The sequence below is a fragment of the Peromyscus eremicus genome, chromosome X, assembly GCF_949786415.1.
Source record: "Peromyscus eremicus chromosome X, PerEre_H2_v1, whole genome shotgun sequence".
Taxonomy (NCBI): domain Eukaryota; kingdom Metazoa; phylum Chordata; class Mammalia; order Rodentia; family Cricetidae; genus Peromyscus; species Peromyscus eremicus.
In genome coordinates, this window is record NC_081439.1 from 41,412,311 (window position 1) to 41,437,526 (window position 25,216).

The 25,216-nt window shown below is 38.3% G+C and overlaps 1 protein-coding gene across 8 annotated transcripts in view; it reads left to right on the top strand.

Moving 5' to 3' along the window:
• Window positions 1-25,216, top strand: part of Dmd (dystrophin) — a 2,092,376-nt gene that overhangs the window by 1,845,048 nt on the left and 222,112 nt on the right. For all 8 annotated transcript variants that reach the window (XM_059250112.1, XM_059250109.1, XM_059250111.1 and 5 more), the window contains one exon: window positions 6,518-6,596. In XM_059250112.1, coding sequence (XP_059106095.1) covers window positions 6,518-6,596 — 79 coding nt within the window. The remainder of the gene's footprint in view (window positions 1-6,517; window positions 6,597-25,216) is intronic.

Here is a 25,216-nt window from a genome sequence, read left to right on the forward strand (position 1 = left end):
TGTTAGGTATTGTGCTCCTCTCTGGAGATAGCCCAGGAAAGAGAGTTATGTCCCCTGTTCTCACAGAGCATATAAAAAAGACCTTCATTTTCTCCTCCGGCATGCATGTAGTGAGGAATTGCTGCAAACTAGATTATGAGTACTCCCAGAGCAGATGGCAGGGTTTTTGCCCATCTGGGACAGTTCTAAAGAATAGACCCTTGTGTATCAATAGATAAGGTTTCTTCCAGTTCTAAGCTTTCACGGCCTATAATCAAATGGTAGAAACAGGATGTATGCTTCCAGAAAGATGTTCTATTCATATTGCTTTTGTAAAAAAGGAAACAAGGGCCATGGCCTATTAATCTATTCCTCATGTCCATTTAAACAATTTCATTTAAACTCCTTTAACTTTCTGCTCAGCTCACCTTCCTAAGTTCATCTTACCTCCTTTTTATCCTCCCTTTTGTCCTTTTTAAATCCTTCCTTTCCTTTCCTTTAATGACTTAAATATTGTTGTCAGTTAAAGGTTCTTATATTTCACATGAATTCTGGCACACCAATATAATCACTGTTCCCTTTTCTAATAATCTTATTTCCAGCCTCCCAGATTTGAAATCAAGAAGTACACCATTTCAGAAATTAACTCGTGGTATAGAGTGGCACAATGGGAGGATGCCTTCAAACTAGACGTGTGAAGCCCTGGCTTCTACCCTCAGCCGCACACAAAGAAATCAAAATAAGCCCTGATATTCAATTGAATGCATCACCTTCCTTCAAAATACTACTGTGAACCTTCTTTTTTATTTATTTATTTATTTATTTATTTTTTGGTTTTTCGAGACAGGGTTTCTCTGTGTAGCTTTGCGCCTCTCCTGGAACTCACTTGGTAGCCCAGGCTGGCCTCGAACTCACAGAGATCCGCCTGGCTCTGCCTCCCAAGTGCTGGGATTAAAGGCGTGTGCCACCACCGCCCGGCTTAATTTATTTTTTAAATGTTCATTCATACCGTATATTTTGATCATATTCTTTCCCTTCTCCCAACTCCCTTTGGATCACTCAGAATGAACCTTTCACATCAAGAATCAGGGGTCTATGCTGAAAAGAAGTAAGAGCCAAAGGTAGTGGCTGACTCAAAGGAACCTGCATCTTCCAGACACAACAGGGCTGGTATACATATGAACTCACAGAGACTGTGACAACACACCAGGACCTGTGCAGGTTCCAACCAGACCAAACCAGAACTATGTGTCTTCTTTGATGTTCCATAGAGTGCTGTGTTGATTGCTGCACGTATCACTCTATGTCCAGTCCGTTGGAACAGTCTCTAACTGGTCACAGAAGCTTCAGTTTCTCAAAAGAGAGCTTATCACCAGGTCTCACTTCCCAGCCAGTTAAGCATTGAAAAAATAGAGATGATGGTCTTTGGTTAATGCATTCTTTTTAATATTAACAAATGTACATAAAGTGAATAAAAAGCAGAAAGAATAATTACAATTGCCAGAATGCAAGGTCGTGGTATCTACTTTCTGTTTCTGATGTTCTGCCTTACATATTATTTCATATTAGCTCAAAACACAGCCAGTTCAAAAGGTCTGATGCATGTGAGCTATTGTTTCAAAAGTTTATCAAATCTGTTTTCCATGAATAATTGCTCACAGAATAAAGTACTTTGTTGGTAAGGAACTATAGCCTGTGAAAACCTTGGTTCCCTTCACATTTTTCTTTCTCACAATTATTTCTTTAGTCAATTTGCATTCATTCTACAGAAAACCTTGCTCCTGTGACAATTTATAAAGCAAAAAAAATTATGCTTAATTCATGGTTACTTTAGGACTGTTTCCTGACTATTTCATTCCAGGACAGGATACATTTTTAATTTGAGTCTCCTCCTGTGTTTTCATTAAGTTTGAGTCATAAGGAGAGAAATTCACTTTGATCTTATTTTCAAGTCTTGACAACCCTAGGTGTACACTAGAAATTATCATTGTTCTCCTTGTATGACAAATTTTTAGCCATAGCCTTTAGAAATTAAGGGACTGTAATTGACTCAGGTGCTACATCTATGTGGTCCCTATGAAGTGGCCACCATTGTCACTAAAGGACTTGGCCTGTGGCACACTCACAGTCTACCCCCATTTAGTCATGAGGATTTCTTTAACAGTATGAAAAAAAAAAAAGGATCTCTGATCATTGACCAATCTTCTCCTTTCTATTTCCCAACTTTCACATTTATCTCCTGATTCATTTGTTCATGAAATGATACATTCTAAATTCAGAAATAATTTTTATATATATATATATCCTAGTGTATTTATATGTGTTCTTCCATAGCTTTTCTGTGAAAGCTTATGGTATCGTGTTATTAAAGACTAAGAATAGGTCTCATATTGGATCATAAAATGAATTGGTGACTAAAAGTTTATAGAGGTACACACTTGATTTGGTCTCTATAAGACAAATTAATTGATAACATGAAGGCATTTATAGGCTGTGATATATATCAATGATAAAGAACTTTCTTAGCATGTGCAAGACATTGGACTCAATCCACAATATGATAATATGGGAGAGAGAGAGAGAGAGAGAGAGAGAGAGAAATTTAAAAGTTAACTACTTTCCAAATATTTACCATGTTCTCTTTTAATCTTCTACAAGGCTATTAAGAGCAATAACCAGACTGAAGAAGTTTGAATATTCCCAATGCTAATTTTCCAACTTTAGCAGTAAATTGTTTGTTGGTTATTTTGTTTGTTTTGCTTTGACAGGTGCTTGTTTTGTAGCCTAGGTTAGCTTTAAGCTTTTTATGTAGTTCAGGTTGGCTATGAGCTTGCAATCTTTCTACTTTGGCCTTTTGAGTGCAAGTATTACAAGCATACACCAGCCTACCCAGCCGGAACAAGTTTCTTTTTAAACCTTCATGCCTCAGTTTCTATATCGATGGAATTAAGGAGTAATGTTACTTGTTACAGTGTTATTGTAAAGAATAAAATTTTGATTTGTATTCCTGTATACATAGCATTAAACAAATGTTAGGCATTTTGTTTTGTATATGATACCCTGCTCATTATACCTTATCCTTATTCATTTATTAACCATAATAGCAAAAATTTACAGAGACATTATATTAGTCAGGATTCCCTAGGACCCAAGTAGGTGTGTGAAAGAGATGGATGATCGATGGGAGAGGGGGCAGGAAGGGAAGAAGAGTGGGAGAGAAAGAGAAAGAGAGAGAGGATAGATAGATAGATAGATAGATAGATAGATAGATAGATAGATAGATAGATAGATAGATTTGCTTGGAAGGTTTTAGCTCATAAGACTATGGAGGCTAAGAAGTTCTATGATCTTATGTCAACATGCTAGAAACCCAGAACAGCTGGTGGTAGAGAGCAGATCCAAGTCCAAAGGCAAAATAGTAAATCTCAGTCCCAGGGCAGATTATGTCCCAGCTGAAGTAGGTGACCAGGACATAAACGAGCCTACTTTTATTGTTTGTTTCAGGCCTTCAGCTGATTTGCATAAGGCATACCCACCTTGGGGAAGGCTATTTACTTTGCTGAAACTACAAATTCCAACGCCAATTTCATTTTTTAAATCATTTTAAAAATACCTATACAGAGACACTCAGAAATAATGTCTATTTTGGGAACAGTGAAATTTACACATAAAGCTGACTATCACAGATATAAAATGAACATTGGTGGATATTCTTTTTTGTTCTCTTTCCCTCTGCCTCTTGCTCTCCCCGTCCCCCCAAGATGCACACATACAGATACAGGATCCATTATTTTTTTGAGGAGAATTCTTTTTGTTTGTTTGGTTTTGGTTTTGTTTTATTAAGAAAATATTTTTATTCATTTTACATAGCAATCAAAGATCCCACTCTTCCCTCCTCCTGCCCCTCCAGCCTCCCCCTCCCAACTCACCCCCCATTCCCTCTTACAAGAAAGTAAGGCCTCCCATGGGGAGGTACATTTATTAGAGGCAGGTCCAAGCCCCTCCCCCTGTCTCAAGGCTGTGCGAGGTATCCCACCATAGGTAGAGGGCTCCAAAATGTCAACTCATGCACCAGGGATGGATTCTGGTCCTAGTGCCAGAGGGCCCCTTGAGCAGATCAAGCTACACAACCGTCTCTCTATGCAGCAAAGACATCAAGACCATGATGGGGAAACCTACATAGACAACCAAACCAAACTAGTGGGTACTCATGAAATTTAGGATCCATTTATTTTGACAATTAGTCTTTAAGCAAATATTTGCTATCACTTCCACTATACAGACTCCAGGGAGTCATATGAAGGGAGGAATGAAGACATGCACATGCAGGGAGAAGCCCCTACCCCCAAGAGGTTCATGTTCTATTTTAGGAGACACTCAGTTCCTTATGATTTCTGGATGATTATACAAATGCCCCATGTATAAACCATGTGCTATGAGCATGCTGAGGAAGCAATTGATTCTCACCTCAGAGATAGAAAATTAAGCATTTCAACCCTAGCATACAATCAGTGGGAGAGAAGATGGTTAGGGCCTTCTGGGGGAGGTATAATGATGACATGAAACCCCACTGTATATATGGAATATTGCAGGACAGCTGGCTGGTAGACTCAGCAGTTAGAGTATGGCTGACAGAGCAAAGTTCTAAATCCGGGTAAACAAATCTGAAATGTTTCTAGTGCTTCCCTGTGTATTATAATGTGGGAAATCCTGCATCATTTTGAAACCTTGCTTAGTGAGTCTCAACCAAAGATAGACAAAGCTAGAGAAAGGGTAAAAAATTCTAGATCTACATTAGGTATTTCATTGATATTGCAAAGTCAGGGTTGACATTAGTTTAGACTACTTAATGAGATTGAGAACTGCTTTCTTTACAGATTCTGCACAGCACAAGAACCTAAATTCTGGTGCCTGTGGGCACTCTCTGAACATTTCCTTGTTTAGCATGGGCTGTTGACAACCTAACTAAGATCCAGAGTTATTGAGGAGGATGCCTGGGGCCACCACTAATACTGAGTTGATGAAATGCCAGATGACAAAGTGTATCACTTCACACCTTCCAAAAGGTCTCCCCCTTTCCCTACCAAGAATGGAATTCAGTAAGCTTAAACAGGACAGTGTGTAAACGTATTATAGAAAAACATAATAGGAAAAAAGAATGACAAGATTTATTCCATGCTGCCTGGGGCATATTGCTTATTAATTTCTAAATGTGCTGAAAACTGAACTCTGAAAATTTTTTTCATCTCATTACCTACCCTATGTTACCACAAATTTAAGCCTTGCCTCTGCTTTTTTGGTGTGTGTGTGTGTGTGTGTGTGTGTGTGTGTGTGTGTGTACATGAATGTGTGTGTAGGTACATATGCATATATGTGTGTGTTCATGTGGGAACCTGAAAACAACCACAGGTGTCATCATCATGAACACCATCCATTTCCTCTGAGACAGTGTCTCTTAATGGCCTGGAAAAACCAACTTAGGTACATTGACTGGCCAGAAAACCCTGGGGATGTTCTGGTCTCCTCCTCTCTGCACTAGCATTATAAGCATGTGCCACCACACACAATACTAGTAATTACATCAGTGGTTCTCAAACTGTGGGTTGAGACCCCTTTGGGGATCTAATGACCCTTTTACAGGGTCACATATCAGATATTCTGCATATCAGAGATTTACATTACGATTAATAACTGTAACAAAATTACAGTTTTGAAGTAGCAATGAAATAATTGTATGGTTGGGAGTCGCCACAACCTGAGGGACTTTATTAAAGGGTCACAGCATTAGCAAAGTTGAGAAGTGCTGACTTATGTTCTAGAACTCATCATACTCAAGTCCTTGTCCTTGTCACTGCAAGTACTCTAGTGACTGAACTATCTCTCCAACTCAACCTTTTTTAACTTAATTTTTTTACTGTACTTTTTGTTTCAATTTGCTTTGTTCTCATTTGTTGAGTAGAGTTAGGGTCCCACTATATAGCTCTAGATAGCTGTAATGCATGATCCTCCTACTTCAGCCTCTCAAGTACTAAAATTTCAGGTGGGTGACATCAGTGCCAAGCTATTAATTATCACCAACCTTTGGTTGTTTATTGTTAAAAATTAACTAAAACTCTGTAACTAGTAATAATTAATTAAAATTAATTTAACAAAAATCATTAATCAAAGACTCAAAGCCAAATATATATTTACAAGATACTATCAGTACTCAGTATAATATCTGAGACAATTTCCCCAGCATTTTGTAAAATAAATCAGAATGTGCAATTTATTGGTGGTTTCCAATGAAGAGAGAGTAAAAAGTAGCATTTTATAACTGTCAGAAAAGAACAAGTTATTTGTGTTTGAACTTGGTTTGGTAAAAATGAGTCTTGAAGACCATTTACAGTTAGGACATATTAAAACCAGAGTTATGAATTGTTGCTTTGCTGTTCTTAGCCTTAGAGACCCAAAACATCTTACCATAAAGAAAGCAGTATTTTAATTGTTCTTCATTAAAAATGCTGAGAAAATATCATTTCTCTTTCTTTCCTCCCAGGTGGCTGTGGAGGATCGTGTCAGGCAGCTGCATGAAGCCCACAGGGACTTTGGACCAGCATCCCAGCACTTCCTTTCTAGTAAGCCATTTTCATTGTTGACTGATTAACCTCTTCATTGTGTCTTGGTAGCTAAACATTAGAAAGAGTTCAATTAACAGGCATCTCTGTCAGATACACGAGAGGTTATGTTTCATCCTGAACTGTAGCTTGGTGGAACACAAGGCCTAGTTCGATGGTTTTCTCTAGTCACCAGCTAAAATACAATTGTTTCTTGTAGTCTGTTCTCCAGTATTGACTTCATGAATATTTTGAATATCACTGCCTGTATCAACTCACTGTGTAAAGCTGATCATTATATCATCATGATAACATCACTCAATATATATTATTATGAGTCTAAATTTTTCTATGCTAGAGATGAAATTCAGTGCCTTATTCATGCTAAGCAACTGTCGTACCACTGAGCTAAATTCCTAGCCTTTGTTTTTGTGAGACAAGGTCTCACTACATGCCTGAAACTGACCTCAAACTCACTATCCTTTGCCTCAGCCTTTCAAGTGCTGGAATTACAGACATGTGACACCACACCCAGCTATAGTTCGTAACAAAAGTCATTAAATTCTTTCATCTCCAATTGTTCCCTTTCCTTAATTATCCTTACTTCTCTTTATCCTTCATTTTCACTGTTCCTTTTATTTAGCAGTTTTCATGATTTGTTCATTGAAATTTGTAATCAATTGCAATATTTATATGTTATAATAAAAATTACATGTTTTGCAATTAATACTAAGAAAGACAGCTTTAGTTTACTGAAAGATTTACTGGAACATTCTATTAGTATCACAATGCATATCTAATTGGCAAGCACCTGTTTTCCTCTAATTAGTTTTGTTAATTTTTAATATCTCTATGGTTATACATGTTTCTATAGAAATGTACTATATATATGTATAACTGCATTTACTTTGTAATTTGTAAGATATATATATATATATATATATATATATATATATATAATACATTTCCATAGAAACGTGTGTGTGTATCTGTGTGTGTATGTGTTGGAGTACTTACTTAAAAGCTACAGTTCTACTCCATATAATTAATACCTCTTAGCATTTGATACATTATTTTGGGGTCCTACATGATTATGTAGGTGGTTTTAACATCACTTAACGCAGTTACTTTGTGATATGAAACTTTACAAACATTAATTGATTTGGTTCTTCTAGCAAGTCCATGAGGTTGTTCAAGTATTATACTCATTTTAATGATGAGGAAATTATACTCATTTTATTGGTGATGAAATTAAGAAATCCGCATTTACACAGCAGGTTTATAAGCAAGCCAGAATTCAAACTTAAGAAGATGGTTACAGAGTCTGTTTTTAACCATTACACTGCAGCTTTACTTAATTTATATATAGGAAGGAAGTTATTCTGCAGGGTCTCCCTTCAAACATCTGGGGTGTGTGTGTGTGTGTGTGTGTGTGTGTGTGTGTGTGTGTGTGTGTGTGTATGTGTGTGTGGTGCGTGTGTGTCTATGTATGTGATTCTGTGTGCTTGTGTAGTGTATGTACTTCCTTTTTTTATAAGTAATTTAATTTTACATATCAACCACGGATTCCCCTGTCCTCCTTCTTCCCGCCCCCCAGCCCACCCCCCCCAATCCTCCCCCCATTCCCATCTCCTCCAGGGCAAGGACTCCCCTGGGGATTCAGCTCAGCCTGGTAGATTCAGTTGAGGCAGGTCCAGTCCCCTCCTCCCTTCACCCAGGCTGAGCAAAGTGTCCCAGCATAGGCCCCAGGCTCCAAAAAGCTAGCTCATGCACTAAGGACAGGTGTGGGCATGTACACATGTGCATGCATGTATGAATGTACACATATATGCACATGCATATGGAGAACAGAAGACAATACTGGATGGCTTTCTTTATTGTGCTCTTTGATTATAAATTGATTACAAAAAATTATTTTTGAGACAGGATCTCTCACTGATCCTTAAATTCAGTAAACCAGCTAAAGTGACTAGTTATCTAGTTCTGGAGAGTCCCCTGCCTCTACCTCTATATCACTGAGGTTACAGAGATACCACTCTTCCCAGCTTTTAAGTGGGTGCTAGAAATCTGAAGTCAGGCCCTCATGCTTTCACAGCAAACACTTTCTCCACTGAACCACATCACCAGTCCCAGTCCATTCTTTCATTGCTAATTTTTGTCCTTTCCTGTGTAGACGAAGTTCTAAACAGTCTTATTAAATAAGAAACACAGAGCCACATACAGGGGTGAAAGCGGTACAGATGAGAGAAATAGTGAGAGCCACCAGCTAACCTTAGCTCACCATGCCGATGTAGCTTTCCAAGAGAGAACCAGCTTCTTCCTGTCTAACCTGAGCCTTTATTGCCTTGCTGTTCTGCCTTCTCATTGGCTATAAGCCCAGGCACATCACTTCCTCGTCACTGCCTGTCTGTACAGACCTCCAGGTCTCTATGGCTGGTACTGGGATTAAAGGCATGTGTCACCATGCTTGGCTGTGTCCTTGAACACGCAGAGAGACTCTGCCTGCCATGTGATCGGGTTAAGGGTGTGTGCTACCACCACCTGACTTTTATTTATGGCTGCCTATGACCTCTGATCTCCAGGCAAACTTTATTTATTAGCATACAAATAAAGTATCACCACATTTCAGCACAAATAAAATATCACCATATTCCTGTCTCTTTTATTCTCAATTGGCTAATGAAAAGATCCATGCTCACAAATATTGTCAAGTATTTGACTAGGTATTTTCTTTTGTTTCCAGTTGGTCACTATCTTTCACAACAAAAATTCCTAGAAAATGTTAGTATTGTTTTTTTTAAATACATGAATAATGGGTTAAGTAAGAAATAATAATGTTTTCCTGATTCGTTCTATCCTCACTAGTTATTTGGACAGTCTTTTAATCCCACACATGATTAGAAGACCAAGGGGAAAGTTAAAAGAGTATTTCTCCACCAGTAGGACTATGGCTTTTAGTAATTCCACTAGAAAAATTATGAAGGCTGAAGATTGTCTTGGCAACAGCCAGACTATTTAATTTAATTAAGATTAAATGTGATAACATACTCCTTAGTGACTCATAAACCATAAATAAAAATATTACTATTATGAATATTAATTATTCCTCAGATGCCATGTATATTCATTCATACTTTCTTCTCTCTGCTCCTTCTTAAATTCCCATGTCTTCCCCATTAAAACCTATTCGCAGAAAATGATCCGTTACACTCATTTAACGCAGGTGACAGGTAAAGTTTAATGTATACTTCTCCCTGGTTATTTGCATTTTAATGGGGTAAAAATCCATAAGCCTGAGGGATGGCTCTCTGGTGGTAGAATGTCAGCCATAAGCTCTGAGCTTTGACGAGCTAGGTGAAACATCTTCACACCTTTCAAACCATGTCATATCATACCTTCCAGAAAGGTCAGGCCTGTGGCCATGTGCACTCAGAAAGAAACTGATCTGCCTGAATGGGACTAGTCCTAGAAGTCAGAAATATTTTCAATATCCATATGGAATATGAAAATACACATAGAAGCTCCACTTATGTGTGTAAAAATATGCTAAAATGTTTAAAGTCGTGTTACAGAAATAGGACAGTGAGACTAAATATGGATTGAATCTTCATGTTATCTTCTTTAAATTCAAAGACAATATACATTCACTAGAAAAATTTTACAGCAGTAAGGGCAAACAGGAAAAGGGTAATTATCAATAATCCCACTACTCAGATATAACACACTCCAAAATTTAGTTGATATATTTTTCTGTTTGTCTGTCTGGGTTCAAGTTCTTGTTTTCTTTTTTTTTCTTCTCTTCTCCCAATCCAAAGATAAAATGAAGGGCCCCTGTAGAAACTAGCAAGTACTCTACTACTGAGCTATATCTCCAGCCTCTTTTTATTTTGAACCAGGCAGGAATTTTTTTTAAAAAAAGAAGAAGAAGCAGAAGAAGCAAGCATGGTACACTAGTACTTGGGAGACAGAGACCAAGGCCAACCTTGTCTATACAGTGAGTTCCCGGCCAGCCAAGGGTATACAATGAGACCTCATCTCAAAAAAAAGTTAAAGTTTGATGACTTGATTTTCCCCTCACTAATATTTTAAAAATACTTTTATTTACATATTCTATTAATAAGTTTTAAATAAATTTATTCATCTATGTATTTTACATCCCAGCCACAGCCTCCTCCATTCCTCCCCTCCCAGACCCTCCCCCATACCCACTCTGTTCCTACCCCCAATCCCTTCCTTTTCCATCTCCATCCAGGAAAGGGCAGGACTCCCATGAATATCAACAAAACATGGCATATCAAGTTGCAGTAAAACTAAGCACCTCCTCATGTATCACGGCTGGGCAGGGCAACCCAATATGAGAAGTAGAGTCCCTAAAGCCAGTAAAAGAGTCAGAGATAGCCCCTGCTCCCACTGTTAGAGTCCCACAAAAAGACCAAACTACACAACTGTCACATATATATATATATATATATATATATATATATATATAAGAGAGCCTAGGTCAGTCCCATGCAGGCTCCCTAGTTGTCAGTCCAATCTCTGTGAGCTCTTATGATCCCAGGTTAGTTGATTCTGTGAGTTTTCTTGTGGTGTCCTTGACTCCTCTGGCTCCCACAATCCTTAAATTAATAATTTTAATAGCTGACCAATATTTCCTTCTGTAGTTGAACCAAATTTACCAAGAGAATTCTGATGTTTTTTATACTAAGATTATTTCAAAATGTTCACTATTATATCTAATATTGTGGTTGCTATTCTACAAACATCTCAGATGCTCTCTACAAGATAAATGTCTAAGTATGTAATTGTGGAGTTAAAGGTTATTTTGATTTGTAAAACTTTTCATGTGGATTTTCAGAGTTGCAAAAGGAATTAGGTGTCTGAGGCAAGGCATCTTGGAAGTCACACCAAATTGTTTTCTATAATAAAAAATAAAATAGCTTCCTTACAACAATATAAATAAAAATAAATACTAAATAAAAAAGATACTAAAATGATGTGCAAAAGTTCAATTGTTCCCTCAGTACCTCTGATTTGAAGATTATCTTATTGATAGTGTACCTATTGAGAGTACAAATTTGGATGTCTGTCAGTGGTGGCTCACACCTTTAATCCCAGGACTTGAGAGGCAGAGGCAAGAGGATCTCTTTGGGTTTGGGGCCAGCCTGGTCTACAGAGCAAGTTCCAAGACAGCCAGGGCTACACAGAGAAACGCTGTCTTTAAAAAAAAGTCTCTGATATATGTCTTTATTTAGAGCCATTAGTGAGGCTGAATCAAGAGGATTATTTGAGACCAGCCTAGGTAACATAAGAAATACTTCCTCATAAAGAAAAAGGGAGCAGGAGAGCAGGAGATGGCTATAATTTGTAGGTATGGAATGACTGGGTTCAAATTCTCACTCAGATACCTTATAGATGACTTGATATCTCCTTAAACATTACTTAAAACTTTGTGTATAATTAACATATGTCCATATTTCATCAATTTTTGGAATATAGGTTTTCACTCATGCATCAAGAGCTGTTATATCAAAATGCATCTTATGACTAGTAGGATTTTGAGTTCAGTGAAATACAGTGGCATTAAGAAGAACAAATTGAGCACAGGACCCAGTCCCACTGCCTGGATGCCTCCCAAACAGATCAAGCCAATCAACTGTCTCACCCATTCAGAGGGCCTGATCCAGTTGGGGGCCCCTCAGCCATTGGTTCATAGTTCATGTGTTTCCATTCCTTTGGCTATTTGTCCCTGTGCTTTATCCAACCTTGGTCTCAACAATTCTCGCTCATATAAACCCTCCTCTTTCTTGCTAATTGGACTCCCAGAGCTCCACCCGGGCCTAGCCATGGGTCTCTGCATCCAGATCCCTCAGTCATTGGATGGGGTTTCTAGCATGACAATTAGGGTGTTTGGCCATCCCATCACCAGAGTAGGTCAGTTCGGGCCTATGCAGGGTCGCTTGGCTCCGCCTGGGAGGAGGGGACTGGACCTGCCTGGACTGAGTCTACCAGGTTGATCTCAGTCCTCAGGGGAGGCTTTGCCCTGGAGGAGGTGGGAATGGGGGGTGGGCTGGGGGGAAGGTGAGGGGAGCGGGAGGGGGGAGAACAAGGGAATCCGTGGCTGATATGTAGAACTGAATTGTATTGCAAAATAAGAAAAAAAAGAATAAAAAAAATTTAAAAAACAAGAATAACAAATTGTTAACATATATTGAACTCTTAGAAAAGTTCCTGGGACAAGTTAATTGGCACACTTGTGTTTGCTACTAACATTAGCTTTAGTATCATGATTGCTGTCATATTGGCAGTTGAATGTTTTAGATTCAAACTTCTCACATAACATCATTTATCTTCTTGCATTTGAATCTCAATGTAAGTAGTTGATATCATCTCTGAATATGGATCTAATGTGAATGTCCAGTGCCTCACATATTATAAGAATTTAATAATCATTTTTGTAATTAATGAACAGATGAATAACTCAATGGGTATACCCTAATTTCTTTTGTATCAGAATGGGCTTAATCTTGGTAACAACTGTTTTCTTCTAGGATGATACCTGGATATTTTATAGGTGTTCAATAAATACTTATGGAATGAATTAATTCTTATCTCCAAAATTATAAGAGATGATAAAATTATTCCTGACATTGCTAAACCACAGTGGTCTGGAAATTTAACATAGTAACTATCACAAGCTGGCATTAATATATAATGTGACCTTTTGTGTTCTTCTTAGGAAAGATTATAGCATTCATAACTTTACATGGTAATTTTTAGAAAAGTCTGCTGTGCCGTGTTAAATATTAAGGAACAATACTGGCTTCAAAGTTATAGCATGATCTCATTTTATGTTAAAAATAAAATGACAGAAAAATGCACAGAAAGAAAATAAAAGTAGATTCAAATGTGAACAGTTATCATGTCTTTTCTCTGTATTTTGCAAATTATTTATAATGAGCATATATTGTTTTCATATTGAAACACCAATAAAGATAAAATTCTTATAGTTAGCTTTAACCCAATGACCTCTTCAAGTATTATACTCTATTGGTGGCAAAGAAACAGTATAGGATGAATTTCTTTTTTATTATTTATTCTAAATGTAAAAGCTGTGAACTTCATTGAGTGACCTTTCAGTTCACAGATTATGTGACACTATAAAAAGAAGGAACTGATCAGTTATTTCTTGCAGGCTTTATAATCTTAATTGTCTTAATCATATCCCTGGTTAATTCCTTTTCTCTCTTGTCAGAGAAACCCATACTTTTATGGCTTCCTCTCAATAAATAGGGCAAAATAGTTTGTTTCTATCTTGAATTTGCAATTCCTTACCCACGAATCCCTTCCTTACATGCTTAATGTTTTTTCAAAATAGGAAAAACAGCCAGGCATGGTGGTGCATGCCTTTAATCATAGCACTTGGAAGGCAGAGACACATAAGTCTCTCTGAATTTGAGACTAGCCTGATCTACAAAGTGAGTTCTAGACTAGCCGGGCCCTATACTTAAGTCCTATCTCAAAAAAAAAAAAAAAAAAAAAAAAAAAAGTACAAGAGGGGGCAACAAAACTTTAAGCACATCTAAAATTTGTAACATTCATCTAACATTCATATAATAGTCTTCCGACTTATAGCACCATAGTCCTTAGGGAATGAGCAAATTGAAATATAAAGGGACTAGTAATTTAGAGCTTCAAAATGGTTTTAAAGGCATCATCCTGATAAAAGTCCAAAAGAATCTTGCAAGTATGACATGAGGTGATTTGCAGCCTAAATTCTCTATCAAGGAACCTCCACGTAAAATCATTTGGGCTAGATTCTTCATCAGTCACATGCAATCTTGAAGGTTGGGAATTGGTACAAATACTGCCAAACCTATCTGCCATGTTGGTAATGATTCTATAAGGTTAAAGGTAGGCTGATAACTTATGCCTGTTTCCCAAAATCCTATTGCTATGATGGCTCTTTCTCCTTCAGTATCTCTTGCATCAAAATTTTGTGTCATTGGCCTTACATATTCCATGTATTTGAACACATAATGAATCTTAAGAAAGCTCTCCATTTCTTCTCTGAGAATTTATGTCTTAGAGCTGGAATCATAAAGATAAATGGCTCAAAAGAAATAGTTGTTGAATGCACAGGAATTGTGAGGTGGTAAATAAACCTACCTTTGGGAGGACTTAGTCAGCCAAAAATGACCATATAAGGAATCAAACATTTTGTGTTGTATGCCATATTTGGTTTGTCAGATTACCACAAATAAATACTATGTTATCTAGAGCAACCAAGTCACTTGAAGCAAGGAAGTGATCGCAATGTTTATCTGCTAGAAGAGTAACCACTCATCAAAGCTTGTCCAGGACTTTCCGGACTTAAGCGCTGAAAAACCCCAATTCTAGAAAATGTCCACAGTTCTGGGGAAATCAGAATAATTAAGCATTTTAGACTTGGGAAATGTTCTACAGAAATAGAGCTTTAGATGGGTCTCCTTATGGAAGCAACTTATTCCGAGAGCACTCTCAGATGAAGGGAATGGAGGGAAGTTGTCTGTGGTGTGAGGATGCTGGAATGAGTGTGACTCAAACCAAATAAAGAGGTTGAGACTAACCTCAATCTGATCCCAAAGGAGACTCTAGAAGCCACATAGCACCATAGAGTTGGATGCACCTTAGGAACAGCACTAGCCATTCACAGAGAATAGATTTTTGTCGACTTAGTGGTGACAAGGCAGCTCCCATTTGGCTGAAAGAGGTTCTGTTAGTTACATGCTGCTTGGACAAAATACATAGCCAAACCAACTTGAGGGAGAAAGGGCTCATTTTGGCTCACAGTTTAAGGGTACAATCTTTCATGGTAGATATGTCATGGCAATAGGAGCCTGAGGCAGCTGATTGCATGACATCTGCAGTCAGAAAGCAGAGGGAGATGAATACCTGTGCTCATCTCACTTTCTCCTTTTCATTCAGTCCAGAACCTCAGCCCACAGAATGAAACTGCCCATATTTAGAATGGGTCTTCCCATCGCAACCTACTCAAAATGATCCCTCCGAAGTATGTCCAGAGGTTTATTTCCATCATGACTCTGAACCCTATCAAATAGACCAGGATAACCACCAGACATTTTCTGGTGAAGGAATCAGTGGAGCCTTACTAGCTAGCCAACACTCAGAAGCCCTAGAGATACATCATCTAGTCTGGCTAAAGGAATTCATGTAGAACACCGATAGTGACCTCTTCTAGACTATGTCTTTCTTATTTCATCTTCCTTGAGACACATTCCTCTAGGGATTTTTTCATGACGACCTGCAGAGGAGAGACTAGTACTAGACTTCTGAATCAATTTCATGACATGAGCACTGGTTTAGAGAGATGATGGCTCTAAAAGGTATATTTTTACACTTCCCAGGAAATGAAAGCATTTGTGCCTTTGGCCTAGGGTACTATTTTGTCATCTGTCCCAGAATACAAAGTTTTGCACAGCAGAAATGGTGGAATCACATCCCTGTGGGCAAAAATCATTACTTTCATTTTTCCATTTGGATGTTTTCCATTTTCAGAACACAACCAGTTTGAGATTGCAAAATACTTTTTGGTGAGAACTTTGAGGTGAGGACAAAAGGCATTTTGTTCTTTTATAGAATTACATAAACTGTTTCTTATTTAAAACAACTCTTCTGGATTTTTAAATAGATTTTCACATATATGCAATGAAAAACTCATCTTTATTTCAGTCAGCTGCAGGTATTGCTGTGTTATTTGGTATGTTTCCTTAAGACACTAAGGAATAGGAATGTGTTTATGTGATGAGACTCATAGGTTCAGAATGCAGAGATGTAAAAAGAACAGGAACTGCTGTGGGATGGTCTGTATGTCAAGTGTGTTGCTGATTGGTCAATAAATAAATCACTGATTGGCCAGTGGCCAAGCAGGAAGTGTAGGCGGGACAAGGAGGAGAATAAAGCTAGGAAGTGGAAGGCTGAGTCAGAGAGACACTGCCAGCCGCCATGATGACAAACAGCATGTGAAGATGCCGGTAAGCCACGAGCCATGTGGCAAGGTATAGATTTATAGAAATTGATTAATTTAAGCTGTAAGAACAGTTAGCAAGAAGCCTGCCATGGCCATACAGTTTGTAAGCAATATAAGTCTCTGTGTTTACTTGGTTGGGTCTGAGCGGCTGTGGGACTGGCAAGTGAGAGAGATTTGTCCTGACTGTGGGCGAGGCTGGAAAACTCTAGCTACAAGGAACCATGGCTGGTGGAATGGGCCAGTAAACCAGTTGCTTAGGAGTATGAAGCAGTTAGATCACAAGGCAAAGACCTGCCTGGAATACAGAAGGAGTTCAAGGCAACCTGGGAAATTTTGTGAGAGTGTATTCGTATTCTCAAAATAAATAGTGAGTGGAAGCCTGGGGTCAAATCTCAGTGGTAGAGTGCTCTCCTAGAAAACAACAACAACAACAACATAGAATGAGTACAACAGAGCACACTTGTTTCTCTATGTGCACATTTTTTGGTACAAATTTTAATCTATCACAGTACCATAGCCTCTCTCATCTAACAAAAATAAATCATCTGTTCATAATTTTTACCTTTTTTGAGATAGGGTCTTCTAATGTAGTCCTGGCTGTCCTGAAACTCTCCACATAAAGGAGGCTGGCCATAAACTCACAGACATTTGCCTGCCTCTGCTTCCTGAATGCTCTTAAAAAGGAAAACAAGCACCATCCTTCCCCACAATTTTTGCTTCTTTGTGAATTGTTTTCTTCCTTGGTGCTAACATTTTATTCATCCCCTCACTTTTCTTCCATCTATGTTTATCCATGTATGATATGATCTCACTCTCCAAAGGAACAACATCTGATTTGGTCAGCTATTTCATATTCTTCTAAGAGTGAGCAGGCTTAACTGTAAACCAGTCTTCCTGACCTAGGCATTATATGACACTTTGAGCAAGATATTTGTTGGGAACTGTCCACTCTATTATCCCTGGTAAGTGATCTTTAGCCTCTATCTACTGCACAGCAGTAAGAACTTTCCTCTTCTTTTGTAACAAACGAAACTGTCTACAGACATTGTCAAATGTATCCTTAAGAGTAAAACTGTCCCCAATTGAAAACTATATTTTCATTTATTAATTATCTGTTTACTTTGAAACATGATCTCACCCTGTATCCCAGGTTGGCCTAAAAGTCACTATATGGTCCAGGCTGGCCTCAAACCCATACCAGTCTAATTACTTTGTCCTTCCATATGCTTGTATCATGGGTGTATGGCACCATACATGAAAAACGTCACTCTTATGTATCAACCTCTGAGCAATTTATGAACATGGATGTGAGGAATCATGTAGAATATTATACTTGTGAAATAATTTGGGACTACTTTTCTGTACTCTTATCACCATCTTCAACAACATACACACACAAACACAAAAGTGAATGGAAGTATTCTCCAGTTGACAATCTCCAGGGAGTGTCAAAGCTGCCTTGCTGAGAAGGCACTGCTCCTGGCTGACATGAAGTTGTATGTCCTTGTCTTAGTTAGGGTTTCTATTGCTGTGAAGAGACACCGTGACCACAAAAAGCCTTACAAAGAAAAAAAATTAATTGGGGCTGGCTTACAGTTCAGAAGTTTAGCCCATTGATGTCATTGTAGTAACATGACAGCATGCAGCCAGACATGGTGCTAGAGAGGTAGTAGAGAGTTCTACTTCCGGATAGGTAGACAGCAGGAAGAGGCAGTGAGCCACTAGGCCTGGCTTGAGCTTCTGAAACCTCAAAGCCTACCCCCCAGTGACACACTTCCTCCAACAAAGTCACAACCTACTCCAACAAGGCCTAATTGTGCCACTCCCTATGGGCTTATGGGGGTCATTTTTAGTCAAGCCACCACAGTGCTCTATAGACAGCTTTTCACTGAGCTGATAGAAAAACGTGCAGAAGTAACTAACACAGCCTGTAGGGTCAACTGAAGTTGTCATTGGGTTATCTCCAAGCATTCCTACTCTCTTCTCCTCTCTTCCTCAGTTGTCCACCCCAGTGATAGATTTTAAGAACCATCACATTCTCTAAATTTGATATTAGAGTCACTTTCTTAGGGAAACCCACCTATTAGGGGACAAGGTAACTGAGGACATTTCAGAGTGATTTGATTTCCTCTCATTTTCGTAATGAGGTTGATGATTTTCATTCATTGTAAGTACTGGTGATCATTATTTAAGGTGACTGGCCTCTGGTCTTCATAAATAGGTACAGTGGAAAATGACATCAATGTCTTGCCTTACAACATGAACTCAGCAGTAGTCACACCAATGACAAGCAAGAGTTAGAATGAAAAATAGCTGATTAGAAAGATCATAACAGGAAATTGGGCAGAGTGTCAGCAGCATAGGGCAAAGGGTATACATATTGCTTTTTTTAAATTAGTTTTGTCTTAAAGTAACTTTTATACACACGCAGTATATACCTTGAATGAATGAATAATGGGGTACTTTAAAGGCTCTTCCCATTGTGATACACTAGAAAAGAACATAGTCTTGTGCCTAGTCTAATGTCCCAAGAATTTAGTGAGCTTTACTTCATTTTATCTCAACTAAGAATTGATTCACCACTCAACAGTATCTATCTAGTGACCAATACAAATCAAATTCTATTCTAGAAACTGGGAAACAGCAGTAAACAAAACAAAGTTTCTGTTTCATAGAAATTAAATTTTAATTAAATAGGGACAATCAGATGACAATGAGACTGACAAAGAAGAATAAAGGGGCCAGAAAGATGAAGAGAGGATTTTTTTAAGTTTTGAAATTGTGATAAACTACATATTTTCCCTCCTCTAACTCCTACCATATATGCTCTTGCTCTATATGAAATTCATGGTCTCTTTTTCTTTAATTGTTAATTTATATTCCTAAATTCATAAACACAAGATGCTTAGTCCATATAATCTTACCTATATGTATATGATCTCAGGGCTAACCAATTGGTACTGAATAACCAATTTGGTGTTCTTTCCTTGGGCAGATGATTTCTCCCACTCTAAGCATTGTGGGAAGAAACTTTATAAGGAGAAGGATCAGATATAAAGAGATTGGTGTAGAAAAGCAAGAAAGTGACCATCTTAGTTACTATTCTATTGCTATGAAAAGACACTATAAGGCAAATCTTAAAAAGGAAATCATTTAATTGGGGGCTTGCTTACAGTTTCAGATGTTTAGTTCATATTGTATTTTTTTTTGGATTTTTTTTCTCTTTGGGGACCCACCACCCAGTTCCCAAATAAATACATGAAGACTTGTTCTTACTTATGAAACTTACTTGTTTCTATCCAGCTTTTCTAACTTAAATTATCCTATTTCTCTTTAACTACATTTTGCCTCTGGATTTTTTAACCTTTCTTTAGTCTGTATATCTTTCTTTCCTTCTGACTCTGTGGCTGGCTGTGTGACTGGGTGGCTAGGCCCTGGCAACCTCCTCTCCTCCTTTTATCACTCCTTTCTCTTTTTTTGAGCCTAGATTTCTCTTCCTATTTATTCTCTCTGCCTAGCAGCCCCATCTATCCCTCTCCTGCCTAGCTATTGGCCATTGAGCTCCTTATTAGACCATCAAGTATTTTAGACAGGCAAAATAACAGGGCTTTACATAGTTAAACAAATATAGCATAAATGGTGTAGTGTGTGAAAAACCACAACTCCCAATGCCACCAGGACGAATGAAGAGGTGTTGGAGAGGCAGGAAGGATGGAGGAGCAAAGAGGTTTCTTTTGTTGTTTTGTTTTTGTTCTTTTGAGTTTTTGTTTATCTCTTTGTGTTTGTGTTTGTTTGCTTGGTTTGGTCTATTTGTTTGTTTTTTATTTTCATTGGAGAGGCTGCTTCAGCAGGGAGGGGAGGATATGGAGGGACTGGGAGGTGAGTAGAATTGGGTTGCAGGATGTGAAATTCCCAAAGATTCAATAAAGAAATTATGTTTACAAAAAAAAGAATGCAACATATCTTTGCATCATTAAACAAATGTTTACAGCATAAACAAATGTAGCATATCTTAAACTAATATTCCACAACATGTTATCATCACCATGGAAAGCATGACAACATGCAAGATTAGTGCTGAAGAAGTAGCTGAGAGTTTTACATCCTGATCCAAAGGCAGAAGGAGGAGAGCAACTCTGGGCCTGCTGTGGGCTTTTGAAACCTCAAGGTCTATACCCAGTGATACATTTCCTTCAAGGCCACATCTGCTCCAACAAGGCCATACCTCCATCTAAACCTTCTCAAACATTTCCACTCCGTGGTGATGAAACATTCAAATATATGAGCCTATGGGGGCCATTCTCATTCAAACCACCACAAGTGACCTAGACAGAGATATACTAGGGGCAAAGTGTCTCAGGCAGATGAAGCAGTAAAGCTAAAGACTTCAAAATTGGAGTATGATTAGAGGGGCTGAGGACTAATGAGGAAGCAAATGTGACTGAAGTTAAGAAACAAGATGGCAAATGTTAGGTTCCCAAGGGACCAAGAGCCATACCAGGCAAGACCTTATTTGCTGTGACCACAAGTCTTTGGAATGTGTCCTTAATGAGAAGAGAAAGCTTCAGATTCTGAGTTAAGAAGTGGCATGTATCTGTATCATTCTTACTTGTTGTAGCTGTGTCATTTACTCATTCATATATAATTCAACTTCCCTAAGCCCTTGAAATATAATGATGCAGGCCTGGAGACATAGCTCAGTTGGTACAATGCTTGTCTACACATCAGGAAGCCCTAGGTCCAGTCTGCTACACAACAGTGGCACATGTCTGTAATCCTGAAAACAGGAGGAACAGAAGCTCAAGGTCATTCTCAGCTAAGTAGTAAGTTCAAGGGCACTCTGGAATACAGTAGACCCTGAGATACATGAGAGCTTTTCTCAAAAATGAAAAGAAAGATAGAAAGGTATATATGAGAAAGACAGAATTTTGCTCTTAGGACACTTGAATTCTAAGCAAAATAGACATATAGGTAGAACTATAGAGGTGCTGCAGGGGTTGATTAGAAATAGGAACCAAATTCTACAAGGAATTAAGGAAGGAAATAACTGGTACTACTGCACATTTTCCCTGAGGCTATACATGAATTTGAGTTAGTGGGTATTCTTTCTAATAGAAATCTAGCAAAGAATGTTTCTAATTGTTTGGTCCTTGGTTTCAATTAGCAAGAGGCACATGATGCATGCAGCAATGAGAAATTAGGTTCTTCTTTCTACTTAGCCATTCTGATATGATGAATATCCCCCTTTGCAATCTTATGAGTTGTCTCCTTATAGCCCTTTTGTTCAGGAAAGGAACTTCTTATGTGTGTATAATGAATATAAATATAGGTTTTAAAGAGTGCTAATATTTTAATGAGATAGAAATAGACAGACAAGGGACATAATAATTGAAGGGTTAGTCAACATGGGGGCAATATGATGTGGAAAGAAAAGGTCTGAGCAAGAAATGTCTGGGAAAAAATTGAAGAGGCATGAGAAGAGCTCATTTGCTGTGAGTTAAAGAGAGAAGGGATTTGTTCCCAAATAGTAAAATGTGAATTTGTCTTAGTCTCTTTTCTATTACAATAAGAAATAACTTGAAGATGGCTAGTCCATAAAGAAAAGAAGTTCTGCTCTATCAAGGAGTGGATGGCAGTACCATGTTGAAACATGTACAAATGAGATCATGTGGCAAGGCAGGAAGCCACCTATAAAAGGATCAGGCTTTCTCCTTTATAAAAAAAGAAAGAAAGCTTGCTGTAAGAGGCTGGAGAGATGGCTCAGTGGTTAAGAGCACTGGCTTCTCTCCCAGAGGACCTGGGTTCAATTCTTAGCACCCAAATGGTAATTCACAACCATCTGAAACTCCATTTGCAGGAGATCCAGTGCCCTCTTCTGGTCCCCATGAGTATGAAGCATGTGGTTTACAACCAAACATGCAGGCAAGATACAAATAAACTTTAAAACACCACACACACACACACACACACACACACACACACACACACACACACCTTGCTATCTTAGCTAGGGATGGTTGTGCATGCCTTTAATTTCAGCACTCAGGAGGCAGAGGCAGGCAGAATCTGGTAGATCTTGGTGAGTTTAAAGCCTAATATGGTCTACAAAGTGAGTTCCAGGTCAACCAGGGCTACATAGTGAGATCTTTTCTCAAAATAACAAATCTTGCTATCTTGAAAACTAGCCAGGGTCCCATGATAATTTAGTCTTTTTAGAGGTCAGTACATTTGACCTAACTACCCAACCCATTAGGCCCTACCTCTTAATGTTTCCACTACCTTAATAATGCCACCCTGAGGACCAAGCCTGTAACATATAAATCCTTGCAAGACAAACTAAATCCAAAACCCTCATAGAGTTTTTGCTGTAGAAGTTGACCTAATTTAGCTATCATAGCAAAGAAACTAATTCAAAAGATGTGGTCCTGAAGGCCTAGAGTAGAAACATCAATTAAAGATGTTAGGGAAGGAGAGAAGATTTCAAATAGAATCTTCAGTTATTTATGGAGCCTAGCACAAAAATCTTACAAGAACTTTGCTATCTTAATACAAAATAAGGATGGCAAAGCTTACATTTTAACCAGGATAGTACACAGTTTCCGAACAGAGTGCTTTTCACACATAGACCATCCACACCAATTTAAAGAGAAAAAAAATAAGTTTGCTAATGTGGACTTTAATTTAAAATTCACTACTGGACGTTGAAATTAAAATCAAGTTTTTATTTAAATCTGTAAATATTTACCAATTTGCTTTGGATTCCTAGGTAATATTAATATCAAGTGATAAAAGACAGTTTAGTTTCCTAACTGATAGAACATCACAATGCTGAAAGGAAGATTTGTCTCCTTTCATCTACTACTCTGAGTACTGAATAATTGTTTTTGGAAAGTCATAAAATGGCTGGAAAAGGAAGGATTATTTCCTTGCATTACTCACTGGGCATGTGCTTTGGTGGTACTGAGAGTTTGTTTCCTTTTCTTCGTTACTGGGATTCCTCACACTAATGATAGATTAGTTAATGAAATAAACATCCTGATAACTTACTACTTTAATGACAATATTAAAGTAGAAATAAATAAGTAATCCTGTGTGCTAACACTGAGGATTCTCACAATAACCCTATAAAATGGAATTCTCCACTTGGATGGCATACTAACACATCCAAGTTCATACTTATAAACAGGATGGATGATCACCTGTAGAGCAGGGGCTGGCAGTGACTAGTTAGTGAATCCCAAAAGCTTCAACACTACAGACTAGTGGGAATAATCTCCTTTTGTCCTTGGGTGCAAATAGAGGGGCTAAACAGATGGAGGGACTTTGGATCCTGTTTTCATGCTTATGGGTCAGGTTAAAGCTGGTCTGGAAAGCTCTGTCTGCTTCATGGGACAAGTTGGAGGGGTTTGTCTTCAGACTGTGGATTCAGTTTAGATTATTTCTAAAGATGTTCGGGATTGAGACCCAGGTTGTAGGAGCAGAAGCCACCACCTGGGGTATGTTCTCATGGCAGATTGCCAGCACATAAGAGAACAAACCTCTGTCTACATCCACAGCATATCTCCTAAAGAAAGTGAAATGTGTGAATCAAGGTCAAGGTTGGCATAACACATTGTTCACCAGGAAAGACTCTGGCTAGAGTATGTGTTTTTAATTCTTTTACAATAAAATAAAGAATTAAACCCCAATTCAGACAATCCCATTCGCTGTTTGCTTTAATTACTGCCATATCCTTGGCTCTTTCTCAATCTTCTCATCTTGATTCTAAATGGATATATATATCTCACCTGTAGTCATTTGTTTTTTAATATCTGAGCTACTCCCCACTGTCTCCAGTTTCCAATTTTACTTTCCTTGAAATTTCCCTGATGCCTAATTCAATACCACTCACACAGAGAGCATTCAGTAAATGCTGATGACTGTCTGCCGTCTTTTAAAAGCACTTCTGGAGCGACACTAAAGGCACCTGGCAATACTGCACTGACTTGTTAGTAACCTGACTTAACCCAGATGGCTCAAAGACTGCAGCCACTATTACCTGAAGGAAAAGCCTCTGGTAATGTCTTCAGCCGGCTCTCTTTAAACTGATTCAGAAATGCCACAAGCAGAAGTTGGACACTGCTCCATACAGATACCCACTCACCTATATCTGACCCGTGGAGCTTAATTTCTTTCTTACTTTCTGAATGAGCACAGTGATGGCCTAGGTGCTGTTCTGTGAGTCTGTCTGAAGGAGCCTTTCTTTCATGAATCATGCCATGTAATATTGGTTATTAGATTGGTGGAAGGCTGCAGCCAGCAGCACTAGATAGTAGATAGCGTTATCTTTGCAGCTCAGTCACCTTGCCAAGTAGTTCAGCATGAACTCTTGACTTCCCAGATCAAATTTAAGCCTGATGCTCTAAATGACTTGGCCATCTACTGACAAATCCCATGGTGTGCTATTCTGCTCACCATGTGTGATGGTCTCCGAGCTCAGTGTTATTCTGCCTGACAGCTCATAGAATATTTACAGGTTGTTATTCGTGAGGAATTTTAGTTAGCCATAAAGATTTTCACAGCTATGGCAGACATTAGAGGTCTCATTCATCACTCTTGTGACCTTCCCCTC